This window comes from Pocillopora damicornis, chromosome 11 (assembly GCF_964200805.1).
Source record: "Pocillopora damicornis chromosome 11, jaPocDami1.2, whole genome shotgun sequence".
In the NCBI taxonomy this organism is placed as follows: domain Eukaryota; kingdom Metazoa; phylum Cnidaria; class Anthozoa; order Scleractinia; family Pocilloporidae; genus Pocillopora; species Pocillopora damicornis.
The window spans coordinates 19,568,492-19,580,728 of NC_142680.1; the positions used below are offsets into that span (position 1 = coordinate 19,568,492).

Here is a 12,237-nt window from a genome sequence, read left to right on the forward strand (position 1 = left end):
ACAAGATGTCTTATCCTGGCTGCGGCCCCTCTATCTTTAAATTATTTAACCCATAAGAGTGACAAGCATCTAATTTTTCTTTAAAAGATCACCACAGAATCAAATCAAAACATTATAAGGTCACAAGAACAGATGAAATGATCTCAAACTAAGAATGCACTTGATTGTTAAGAAGATTCTCCTTGTCAGCACCTTGGGAAACTTAGAGAGAACAGTATGGAGAATATGCATACTGATGGTTGAGTGTAAAAGGTTAAAAGAATGATCAAATGATATAGCTCTGATCAAATCATTTCCCAAAACAGGCCCAAAATTTAAGTCACAATTACCATCAGAGACATCCATAGCTTCCTCAAAACCTGTGTCGCTTGCATCAGATATGCCTGAATCAGGAAACACTTGCAGTTTCTCATCAACCTTAATTACCAGTATTTGAAAAAAAAGAGACATTAACTTAAAAGGCAAAAAGTGTTCAAACTGATGCCATAACAATATTGAAACATTGCACTTTTTCTATGTACTATTGAAAGATTTCATTATTACCTCATACTATTCTGTTTTTCACATTTTTTCCTTTTCCAAGAACTCTATGCATAATGAAGTAGTCAGGGCTCTGCAGGAATTTTTCCTGAAACTTATCTAGGGCAGTACAATAAATGATAGTTGCGGTAATTTATAGACACAAGTATCCATTTCAGGGGATATCCTTTATCTCAAGACAGAACATAAGTTTTGAGAAAACTTGGTAGCATAGTCACCTGCCCTAAATATACTTGAGTTCTCCAGGGGTTTGTATCATATATACCTCTGAGGATGTGCTGGCACAACTGCTTGTCTCATGATTACTATCAACTGAAAGTTCCACTTTAGATCCAAATGGTGACTGAAACACTTTAGGTGACACCTGGAACATATGCATCAAAATACAGAATCTTATTAAGATAATTACTGAATTAAAAGAAAATGCTGGCCTGAAAATGGTGATTGAGGAAGAATTTTCTTGGCATGTAAAACATTGCAAATTAAGGCTGATTGGAAATGTTAGGCAAACAACTAGAATTCAGAACAGGTTGTAGAATTTTGATATGAAAACTTCAAAAGGGAAAGAGGACTAATAATTACTGAATTCTGAGGGTAGGTGGGGGATGGGGTTTGTGTATTGAACATTATACACCCTGAGGACAGAAGTTGAAAACCTGCAACACCATTGTTCCCCATGGATACTTTGTACAGTTGTCATCCACACCACCTGTTCATGTGATAAGGATTTACAAACCCAGTCAGCAGTTTTTAACAGAGGGCACTGAAAAACTCTCATGTAAATATGAACTGTACTCGATTAGACCACAAAAAAATATTCGTTTTGGCAGTACCCAATATACAGATAATCTTAGGAGGATTTACTCATAAACATATACTACTTAACAACAGAGATTGTACAGATTATTAATTGCTGCTGTTTGGAAATGTTTATAGACAGACAAATAGCAATTCAAAGGGGACTGAACAATTTTAACCGAAAAATTCCAAAATCAAAAGAGAAGGCGGGCTAACGAGGGCGTGCGGGGGATTATCATTATGGATATTACACCAAGGTGTTAAACTTCAAAATGATGTCTGAAATATCCTTAAAACGTGATAATTCACTGGAACTCCACTACAAATTACCTGATCACCAGGAAGTTCTTCACTTGATCTAAAAAGTGAATGAAACACTTTGGAAGGCAATTGAAACTCTCTCTCAACAACTTTGTTATTTTCACTAAACTTTCGGCATTCTTTGTACTCTTTTGCTCCGTCTTCTCGATAGCAACGAAGAAGAAGAGCCTCTCTAAAGCTGTTGCTTGCCCTACTTCGATCGATGCTTATGTCAAACCGGGGGTTCTTCTTAGCTCTGTACTCAATATATCGTTCTACAGCAGCCTCCCAATTAAAACGGATCCGACCCTCCTGATTGACAAACCATGCACACTCCTCTTTTAGGATCAATTCTCGGAGGAAGTGGTACACTTTATTCTTGTTCCCTAGGCGAATATAACGCATTGATCATTAATGTTTTAATTCGAAAAGTTCTTGTTGGAGAGACAGGGGGTTAGACGTAAATACAAGACTATGTAAAGTTGATGTTTTCATCTTTGGTTCCTTCTTAAGTAATGTAGGCTTGGATAAGAAAGAAATTAATCGTAGGAAATAAAAATTCCCGTTCTGATTCAATCAAGGTATAGAGGACCAAACACAAGAGAGTCTCCTTTTCTGGGCGACACATGTTCGAAGAATTCGATGTCAGTTTGTTAAATTGCTTACCTCCCCCAAAATTCGCTACTAGTTTCGACATGTCAGTTGTGAAGATATCTTGCTCGAGTGTTACCCCAACTGCATTAAAGATCAACACAACTACAAATGCATCATACTTCCTTGTACGAGCGTTAGCCATTCGCCCTGACGAAGGGGTGACACTCGAAACGTCAGCTTTGAAACTCCTTACGGTGGTCACTTTACGTTGTCAACTCAGTGTCTTTAGTTACTTACCTCCTTTATTCATTATTCATCTTGACAACTTCCAAGAACTAAAACGTTGTTTTTTGTTTTGTTTTGTTTTTGTCCTTGTTTTTTTTTTTTTTACCACGAACTTATGTGGCAAGAATGATAAGCATTTTTCCCTTTTCAAGGTTGTCTTGCACGAGCGTTACGAAGGCCAATTGACGATATCTGTCACGCATTGCGTAACGGGTGATGAAAATACTTTTTTTTTTTTCGCGTGACTCTTGTTCTTCCACGCGCCGCTGATTAAAACACGCCGCTTTCTCCTCGAGCTGGCTTAATTCTGACTGAATTTTTCTACGAATAAAATTCTAATTTTACACAGCCGTGAAGCTTGACTCATTGGTTTTGTATTTTTTCAGGCGGTACCTGGTAAGACAACATTTTAGATACAAAAAACATTTCAATTCCGAAGCAACAATCGATCTTTTAGTCTTATTGACCTAATCTACGAGAGAGGTTTGTTCGTCAACCTTTAACTCGCAAGATTTGATTTTTAATTCTCCCCTCGAGCTGTTACAAGGATCTGGTGTTAGATCAAGATAACAACTTCCTGATAAGTTTGAGTATTCTTATTACCGTTTGCTGGATAATTTGCGGGCATCAGAGAGAGAATTTTCACTTTTTGTATTTAAAGGGATTAAAAGATGATTGTCACAGACAACGACAGACGTTCCAAAAACAAGAACGGACGCTATACTCTCAATTCTTATCGAATTCTTTCTCTTCAATTCGACTACTACCACTCCAGAATTCATGAAAATTCGCCGTACTGAAGAAAAATTGTGATTGTCGTGACTGAGATGAAGTGACATCACGTAAACAAAGATAACAACAATTTGATATAATTTGCGACGACATATCAATCATATTTGAGACAAAGACTAAATTAAATTCACCAAAATGGAATAGGCACTAAGACAGAAATCGAAAGTTTGAAATTGAAAGGAAAGTAAAATACAAATGATAGTAAACTGTTGTACCTGAAACGTAGATCCTCGTGCAGAAAATAGAGTTAAACCTTATGTGTAACTGAGCTAACCGCGTGTCGATTCGAAAAAGTAGAGAACAAGCCATGTAAGTCAAATGCGAGCGCGTTTGATCTGAAGTCTTGTTAAATCCTTAAACAATTTGTGGAAAAATATAAATCAGTTGACAAGAAGTCATCCAAAACAAAGGTGTCAAAAAGTATATCGCTGTTTTCGAACGAAAACATTTGTTGGGGGCCCTAGTCTTCAAGCTCTCTTTTAATTGCGGGAAAATATCGTTTTATTTTCATGCTTTTGGTTTCATCAGTCATTGCATCAAGACAACAAATACCAAATCTTCAGTTCTCCAAAAATGTAAATTTAACTGTCCGTACCCCAACAATTATTCTACAAAGCTACCGCCTCATTGTTACATTTGATCAAATCATGTAAAAATATCCGAGAAAGTGCGAGGTTAAACATTGTTTACTCGAATTTATGTAATTCCGCCCAGTTTCATTCTATCTGTAATCAATTCGCTGTATTTATAAGTATTTTGCAAGTTGTGTTGTATTTCGACGAGTATGGAGAGTATTTCATTCTTCCTCACCCAGTAATAATGAACAGTCAACTTCCCCTTGCAACATCAGTACATTATTCAGCAAACTGGTAACGAGAAAAAAAGACTTAATCAGCTTCAGAGTGTCGTATCGATATAACACCAGATTTACCGAGATGCGCCTCTGGTCAGTGCTTTGCATTGGCTGCAGCTCAAGCCGTTTTGGAGTTCTGTATGTCACGACGGTTGACTGACAAATGATCCAGGGGTACCTAAGGCACCTCTCCTTTTATAGCGCGCCCTCGTGTTTAATTGTTTTAGTTCGGAAGAAAGTATGCAGCAGTTGAAATAGCGAATTTTGAGCACTATATGAGTACAATGAAGGAATTTGAGACACATTCAGAAGATTTCTGAATCCACCTTCTATCCCCTCGTCTTGTACTTTTCTGAATTTGTCGGAGATTTTTTTCAGCTAAATAACGAAAATTATTTCAGTTTACTTTTCTCTTTAGGGATGTTTTATTTATAACAAGATAACATTGCTTTTTCTTGATTTTTGATGGGAGAGGTGTTCAAGAAAATCAGATTTAAACACTTCGAACAACACTTCGTGGAGAATTTCGAATAGAGGGAATTTAGCATTTTTAACCAAGCAAAAGCAGCCACATTTCTGTAATGTGAAAACTAGTTCAAAAGCTAAGCTGAGTTAATAATTACGTTGCCTTGCACGTGTATGATTAGTAGCTCTCAGGCTTTTGGTCGTTGAAATACTGATCCGGGTCTGAATCTAAGAAAACCATATATGAAAAGAAACAAGTTATTTAGATCTCTTGATAAAAACTAATGCACGGGCGGGCGCAGATTTGGAATTTTTCATCGAGCGTTCATTGCGATATCTCCGCAAGTGAGCGGACAAGTGAGATATCAAGTTGAACATGAGAAGAGAAATTCCATATCTAAAAGCCACCAATTATCATTTTGTTTAACACATTAACACCAAAGGCCTTTGCTGAAAAGAAAAGTCGATTATATTAATGAATAAAATGCGTGAAAGTCGAGTGACGTGTCAGCAGTTGTTTGGCGATATCAAACTCGCGTAAACAGTGATCATCATTTTTCGAATGTGCAGTTACAGCCTTTTTTAGGGCTGGAAATCATTGTAAAACACAGCAGTTTAAATGACCAAAAATTTCGGTAAAAGAGCTTATCTTAAGCACTCTTTGAGGTGGTTAAACGCGAACAACAAATACTTTTTCTAAATCTCTGTTATCAAGCTTATCAGTGCCTTAAAATCTTAATCATTTTCGTCTATGTAATTATGAACAGTAGTCTAAGTCATACATTGAATGCCGCGTAATTTTCCTTTTTCAATTTCAGAAATAAATATTTCTCAAAAATACGATATGGAAAATAATCATAACTTGAAAGCAAAGAATGGTAGACTCGAGAAGGAAATTTACAAAAAACAAATTGTAAATTTGTAAAACAATTGTAAAAACAATTGAGGAGAAAAGTTGGAGAAATGTTTAATTTGGTCACAGGGAAGTAGAAGGGGAAAATTACGGAAACTTAGGAACTGTCTAGCAATCACATGGTGACTACCATAATGCGAAAGGATGTCATGAGAAAGTGCTTACCATAGCCGTGGAAAGTGCTAAGAAGGCAATAGAGTGAAAGGTTTCGAAAACCTAGGAATTGTGTCGCAATTTCTCGATGAATATCACAAGCTGAAGAATGTCATGAGAAAGCACTTGCCATCGCATCAGAAATTAGTGACAGTGCGGGGGCAGCAGTGGCGCACAATCTTTAAACCCTAAGAGTGTATTTCATCTAATTTCTCCTTACAATATCACTACTCAATCACATTAAGGTCATGAGAATAAAGGAAATGATCACCAACTAAAAAAGCTCTTGATTGTTAGACAAATTCTCCCTGTCAGCACCTTAGTAAATGTACAGAGAACAGTATGGAGAATATGAATGCTCATGTTAGGGTATAAAGGGCTAACAAGCCATGATATTGGTGACACTGCGCTTAAGATTTCACCGCTAGTCGGTCTTTCACTTTGGAAGGCTTCGCATTCCAAGTCTTAGGAAGGGGATATGCATCTTCGGCGATGTATTTTGATATATGAAAATTTGCCAAATTCCCTACAAGGAAACGCACAGTTTAAAGTATCCCTTTTAGAAATAAAGGGAGCTGAAATCTATAAATTTATCAGTCATCTCATTTGTTTTCGCACTGGAATGCCTCGAGAGCACTCTTTGTTGTGGATTTGGGAAACGCACGATGCCTAGGAGAGCTGATAGAAGCTAAATCCGTTGAAAATCACATCTCAACTGATCCAAAAGCATGGTCCGGGATGAATTAAAGTAACGGAGACACTTTATTCCGATGTTCCGAAAAAGGTCGACAACAAAAAGTCTCATCGGTGAGAGAGCGTTTGTTGCTTCACAGAGTTGATCCACACGCAGATCCGCTGTTTTTATCAAATCCGTCATAGCGCGCAGCTCGGGCAGACATACTAGGCGGTACGACAGGAGTTGGTTGCTCGGAAGCGAAAGCACGAACGAACGTCCGCAGCTCGTTGATTTCCTGTCGAAGAGCCTTCATCTCAGAGGACAAAAGCCTCACCGATTCGGCCAAAGATTGTAATTATGGTTGGGAAGAACCGGCAGCACCATTCTCGTGAATATGAAAGCGACCTTCGCAGTAATGAACACTACTTAAGTAGTAGTGAAAAGAAGGCCTGAATTTTATTCAATCCCTTTGAACACTTGCTTTGAACACTTGTACGAGATTTGAACCCATGACCTTTGCGATACCGGAGCACTGCACTTCATTACTGCGAAGATAGCTTTCATATTCACGTCTTTAACCGCAGTTCAAATATATGACTTCCATATATTCACAACCAGCACCATTCTCGTTGGTGAGAGGAATACTCTCAGCATTCGTTGGCTCGTCATCCTCCGCGAGTTCGGATTGTTTGTTATCACTGTGACCGGTACAGTACCTCCAGGACGACCAAATTCATGAGAATTCATGACTTTGACTCTTTATAACCTGAACACCTACTTTGACGACCCAATGGGAAGAAAATCGAAACAGTACAGTACAGGATCTCTGGTGTGCGCTCGAAGTAAAGAGTGACACGAAATGAAACACGAAACTTCTAGAGCCTGATACTAGAGGATGTGTGTTGCGCAATTAATCCCTTTGAACACTTGCTTGTCCTAAGGGGGCAAATTAGATGACAGCGAATCTGAGGTTGTGTGTAAGGCTTTGGATACGAAAGATTCATTTGCAATACAATACTGACAACTATATTTATTTCCCATTGAGCGAAATGGGTCATATGGCAATGCTACTCTTAGACTAAAAATTTTTTTCTCCATTAAAATCCTTATTAACTTGAATCAGATGACCATAAACTCACCCTTTTTCCGTTTTACCGGCTCGACGACGATAGCCTCTGCCTTTGCAATCTCTGAAGAAAGGAGCAACTTGCCGTGAATCTGCCCGATGACTTCTCGGGGAAAAATTCTTGTGCCTCGTGATACAGCTGATCATTTCGTCAAAAGTTAGCTTTTGTTTTGCTTAGGAAATTACTCTACAGCAACGAAATTCTAGAGAACTGACAAAAAACTTTGTAACATTCTTAACATAGATTTCGCCATAGAAAACATAACACAGACGCAACAAACTAAAAAAATTCAGTAACAGGAGTTTTTTTGTTCTAATCTTGACCTGAACACCGCAGGCGAGAAACCGTCTTTGTCAGTCTTCGTCGAAATCTTCGTTTGATGCACGTGGTTCTCCTTCGTAGGACTGAACCGTACTCGCAACTTTCATTTCCTCTTTACTACTTGAGTACGATGTATCACATCTTCTATGTTGTTGAAGTTGCCTAGTGTTTAACGATAAAATTCAAACATATCTTATCTAGAAGCATTATAAGAGCTTCATCACCTTTGGTGTTGGGAATATGAAAAGAAATAACATATTAGCATAAGCCATTCAGTAAAAATAAATATTGTAAGCAGTTGATAATTTTCTATTTCGATGACGGCCTTACTTTGTAAATAGGGTAATTGTTATCTTTTCTATCTGAAAGAAAATAGTCCATATAACTCCACAAAAGTTTGTATTAAGCTGTTAGTGATTATGGCATGCTCTCCAATCGCGAGTTCGACGTGAAAGCGGATGTTCAGTTCTACGGTAATTAAAACTTGGCGTGAGGTATTTCAATTATCTTACGGTAAGATATATTTTAATTAAGATAATCTTCTTGATAGTAAGAGAGTAATCTGATCTGGAAAAGTTAGTCTCGTGCCGGAATTCCTGGAAATTGCTACTTCTTATTCTTTCGATTCCTTTCAGGCTCGTTTTCTTTGTAGACCAATTTCATGTCGAATTCTTGATCAAGAAAGCAATTCCTAATTTTTGATCTAGCACGTTCAACACCTCTTTCTATAAGGAGATTAAGGTGCATACAACTTGTGCTTTTCATCTCTCGCACTAAATTTATAATAAGTTGAGTTATATGAATGGCAAGTAGTTCTTTTGAGGGCGGTACTTAGGATACGCCCTTTCTTCATCGAATTTGCTGTTTATTCTGTTGTTATGTAACAAGCTTCAAAGGTTACTTTCTCTTTAGTTATCTTTTAAATTGTAATTCTAATCTACACAACGGTTTCTTTATAATTTGTATATCATCAATCGTTTTTTTCGACCGATCTTAACTGCAAAATATGAAATTGCGGGAACTGTTTCTCAACATGATTCGCTAGTGAAGTGAGAAATAGTGACGTTGGTCAAATATTGACAGCTTGCTAATTGTTACCTTTATACGCTGGGAACCGACACTTTCTTGTAGTTGTTGCGAGCTAGCAAGTTGTTTTGAAAGTATCAACTTTACAAGGAGTATTAGAAATTTTCTCTAACGCTAGCCGTCACTCGGCTCTGGTGGATGCAGACTTCAAAGCTATCTCAGCTTTTTCTTCGGCGCGACGTATCTTCTTCTTGTCATCTTCATTTTCCGTGAGCTCGCGCTGAAAATATTCTTCTACCGTTTTCCAACCAAATTTAGATTTATCTGCTAATAAGATTAACTTCTCTCAAGTTTAGTCACTTAATTGTTTTAAGCGACTTTTCCCTTAAGGAAGTGTCAGGAGCCGTAAAGGCGTGAAGCGACCAAGGATTCCTCTATTGCAGTCATGGGGTATCGGATGCCGCAGCACGAGCAAAATGGCTGCACAGTCTTGTTCACAAGGCATCAATCAAAAAAGTGTGTCAGGCTTTTTCGATATTCTGATTGGTTGTATAGATATCGGCATCTAAATTTGAAGTAGCGAAAAATATGCGAGGCGTGTTGCGTAAATGGACACCACGGGACAAATATTTCAAATATGAAAATTCCCGACACACTTTCATTTGTCATTCTTCCTAAAATATTTTGGCGAACTTTGATGAAAATTGGTTAAATCTATATAACCTTTCAATTCTCTCAAAGTTGTTGTATTCCTCCCATAATCAAATGCGAGATTTTAGCTCATGAAGGTTCGCAAAAAACACGCGCCACGCCAATAGATTATCTCGCCTCCAGAAACTGCAAACCGATGGGACCACGGGAACTCCTAGCGTCAATGACGATGGATCAAGATTTCTCGGCAAAAACAATCCAATGCAGACCCGTTTTTTATCTGTTTATCTCGATAGCTCAGTGGAGTGCTGAGGAGGACGGCACAATCATAATGGGCAAAGTTACCAGAGGCGAAGGAAAAAACCCGCGGAAAAAATGGAAAAACCGGTCCGAGATTATGACACCTTCCTGATTTATTAACTTTTATTTTAAAGTAGGTTTTTCTAAATAACTCGGGTGCTTTCAAAGATTTCAGAAATTTTTTTTATGGAAACGTCAAGTTAAATGTTTGAATTCAGTTTAGTCAAATAAAAAGAAAAATCGATTTATTCGGCCTCTGAGGGCGGGAAGAAACCTTAGTGTAAATTGGCCGCCGTAGAGAGTTTCTGAGCTGAAGTTTCTAGCGTTAGCCCTTCGTCGCTCTGACAAACAATATATATTTTCAAATGCCTTCTTTATCTTCTCTGTTGAGCATGACAGGACGGAAAAACGCGTGGACTGTAAGTACCTCCCGTTGTCCCATACAAAGCCTTAGAAAATTTTCTAAGGCTTTGTATGGAACAACGGGAGGTACTTAAAGTGCATGCATTATCCGTCCTGGCATGAATGATTGACATGCTTTCGACTTATACGCACACTAGAATTTTTTGGTATATAATTATGAAGTTTAAAACGGGCGTAGATCGAGTCTGAAAGGTTCAGCGGACATGGTTTAGGGAGTACCTCATCTCCCCCCCCCCCCCCCACCTTACTGGATAACTAGATAACTTTGGTGGTTTTCCAAGAAGAGTTTGAACCAAAAATAAAGCTGCGCTTTTCAATAATTAGACTCTTAGTCATTAATCCCATTAATACAGTTGTTCAGTACATTCTCTACTTCTCTACTGCGAGAAAAAAAAAGTTTAAGCATTAACTTAGTGTTCTACCCTCAACAGTTTTAAACGTCAAGTGTGAAGAGCACGCTGCAACGACTGAAGTGCTGACAAAAAATCAACTGAGGCATGTTGAGTTAATCCGAGGTTAAAGTAACTCTGAGCTGTGTCTGGGTGTTCTTCCTCGGAGAGTTTAACTCTTATGTCAAGAGCACGCTGCAAAGACTGAAGTGCTGACAAGAAGTCGCCTGAGGCATGTTGGGTTACTCCATGAGAAAAATAACCTTGAGCTCTGTCAAGAGCACGCTGCAAGGACTGAATTGCTGGGTAGAAATTGCTTAAAGCATGTGATGTTACTCCGGCTGTATCTCGGTGTTCTTTCTTGAAGAGTTTAACTCTTATCTCAAGATCACGCTGTACGGACTGAAGTGCTGACGAAAAGTTGCCTGAGGCATGCTGGGTTACTCCGAGACAAAAGTAACTTAGAGCTCTGTTTGGGTGTTCTTCCCCGAAGAGCTTAACTCTTATGTCAAGAGCACGCTGCAAGGACTGGATTGCTGAGGAGAAATTGCTTAAAGCATGTGATGTTACTCCGAGGTTAAAGTAACTCTGAGCTGTGTCTAAGTGTTCTTCCCCGAAGAGTTCAACCCTTACGTCAAGAGCTCGCTGAAAGGACTGAGCTGCTGACAAGAAGTTGGTTTTCTCCATGAAAAAAGTAACGTTGAGCTATGTTTGGGTGATCTTCCCCGAACAGTGCTATTGGGACGTCAAGGGCACGTTGAAAGGACTGAATGGCTCCAAGATAGTTTTGCATTTGATGAAGAGCGCGGCCACGGTCCAAATAGCTTCTTAATAATCCATCTTGATGCAAATTTTAATCAAGATTTACCTTTTGTTTTAAGGTCATTTTATGAAAACTGATCCATAGGTCGCACAACTCTGATGCTTCCTTGGGATTATTCAATACATTCTTAAGTGTCAAATTGACGTAAATAGAAAAGTAAAACGCAGGCAAACGTGCTTTGGAGTTTAGCATGGTTTCATTCATTTCATCTGCACCTCTTTCTCTTGCAAACGACAGAACCAACTTATGCATCGAAAATAACTCAGCTTTGGAGCTGGAGTCGAGGAAAGATTTTCTCCGAAGCCTATGCAAGATTTTCTTGGCCTCCAGAGTTGTTTTTACACCCATGACAGCTGCAGCAACTGAGTGGTTAAAATCTACAGGGGGAACACTAAGTGATGCCAGCGCTTCTTTCTCTGATGAAAAGAGTCTCTGAAAAGAGGATTCAAATAGGAACTTCAATTGCAGATAGCTTGGATAATCTGGATTGTCCAACAGCTCGAAAAGGTCACTCTCTATAGACTCCTTGAAGCTGTCTAAAAATTGACTCGGCTGAGCATTATCTTCAGTAATGAAAGAACACAACAGTTTCATGGCCAAAGGTACGAACCCACAGATTTTCGCAATTTTCGAGCATTCAGAAGCAGTCGCTTTTGGAAGTAATCCGCCAACTAACGTTTGAGAGAAGGACTCGTGTAATGGCCCTATCCTTACTGCTTGATGGCCTTGAAAATGCACATTCATAAATTCAAGAGATTCCCTTGTGGTAAGAAGAGATGTTAAATTTCTGAATTGACTAAGAATAACT

General features: G+C 38.6%; 1 protein-coding gene and 1 long non-coding RNA gene across 3 annotated transcripts in view; both read right to left on the reverse strand.

The window, feature by feature from the left end:
* The window catches only part of LOC149038030 (uncharacterized), a 92,589-nt gene that overhangs the window by 4,579 nt on the left and 75,773 nt on the right, over positions 1-12,237 (reverse strand). The gene's annotated exons all lie outside the window — the stretch shown is intronic.
* Positions 42-2,103, reverse strand: LOC149038032 (uncharacterized). 2 transcript variants are annotated; one of them, XM_089186703.1, is made up of 3 exons: positions 1,669-2,103; positions 806-904; positions 42-417 (listed from the first exon to the last, which is right to left on the reverse strand). In XM_089186703.1, the coding sequence occupies exons 1-3, from the start codon at positions 2,041-2,043 to the stop codon at positions 121-123; spliced, it is 771 nt and encodes a 256-aa protein (XP_089042829.1). In that variant the 5' UTR covers positions 2,044-2,103; the 3' UTR covers positions 42-120. The 2 variants fall into 2 exon arrangements, with proteins under 2 accessions (XP_089042829.1, XP_089042830.1); XM_089186704.1 differs by lacking the exon at positions 806-904.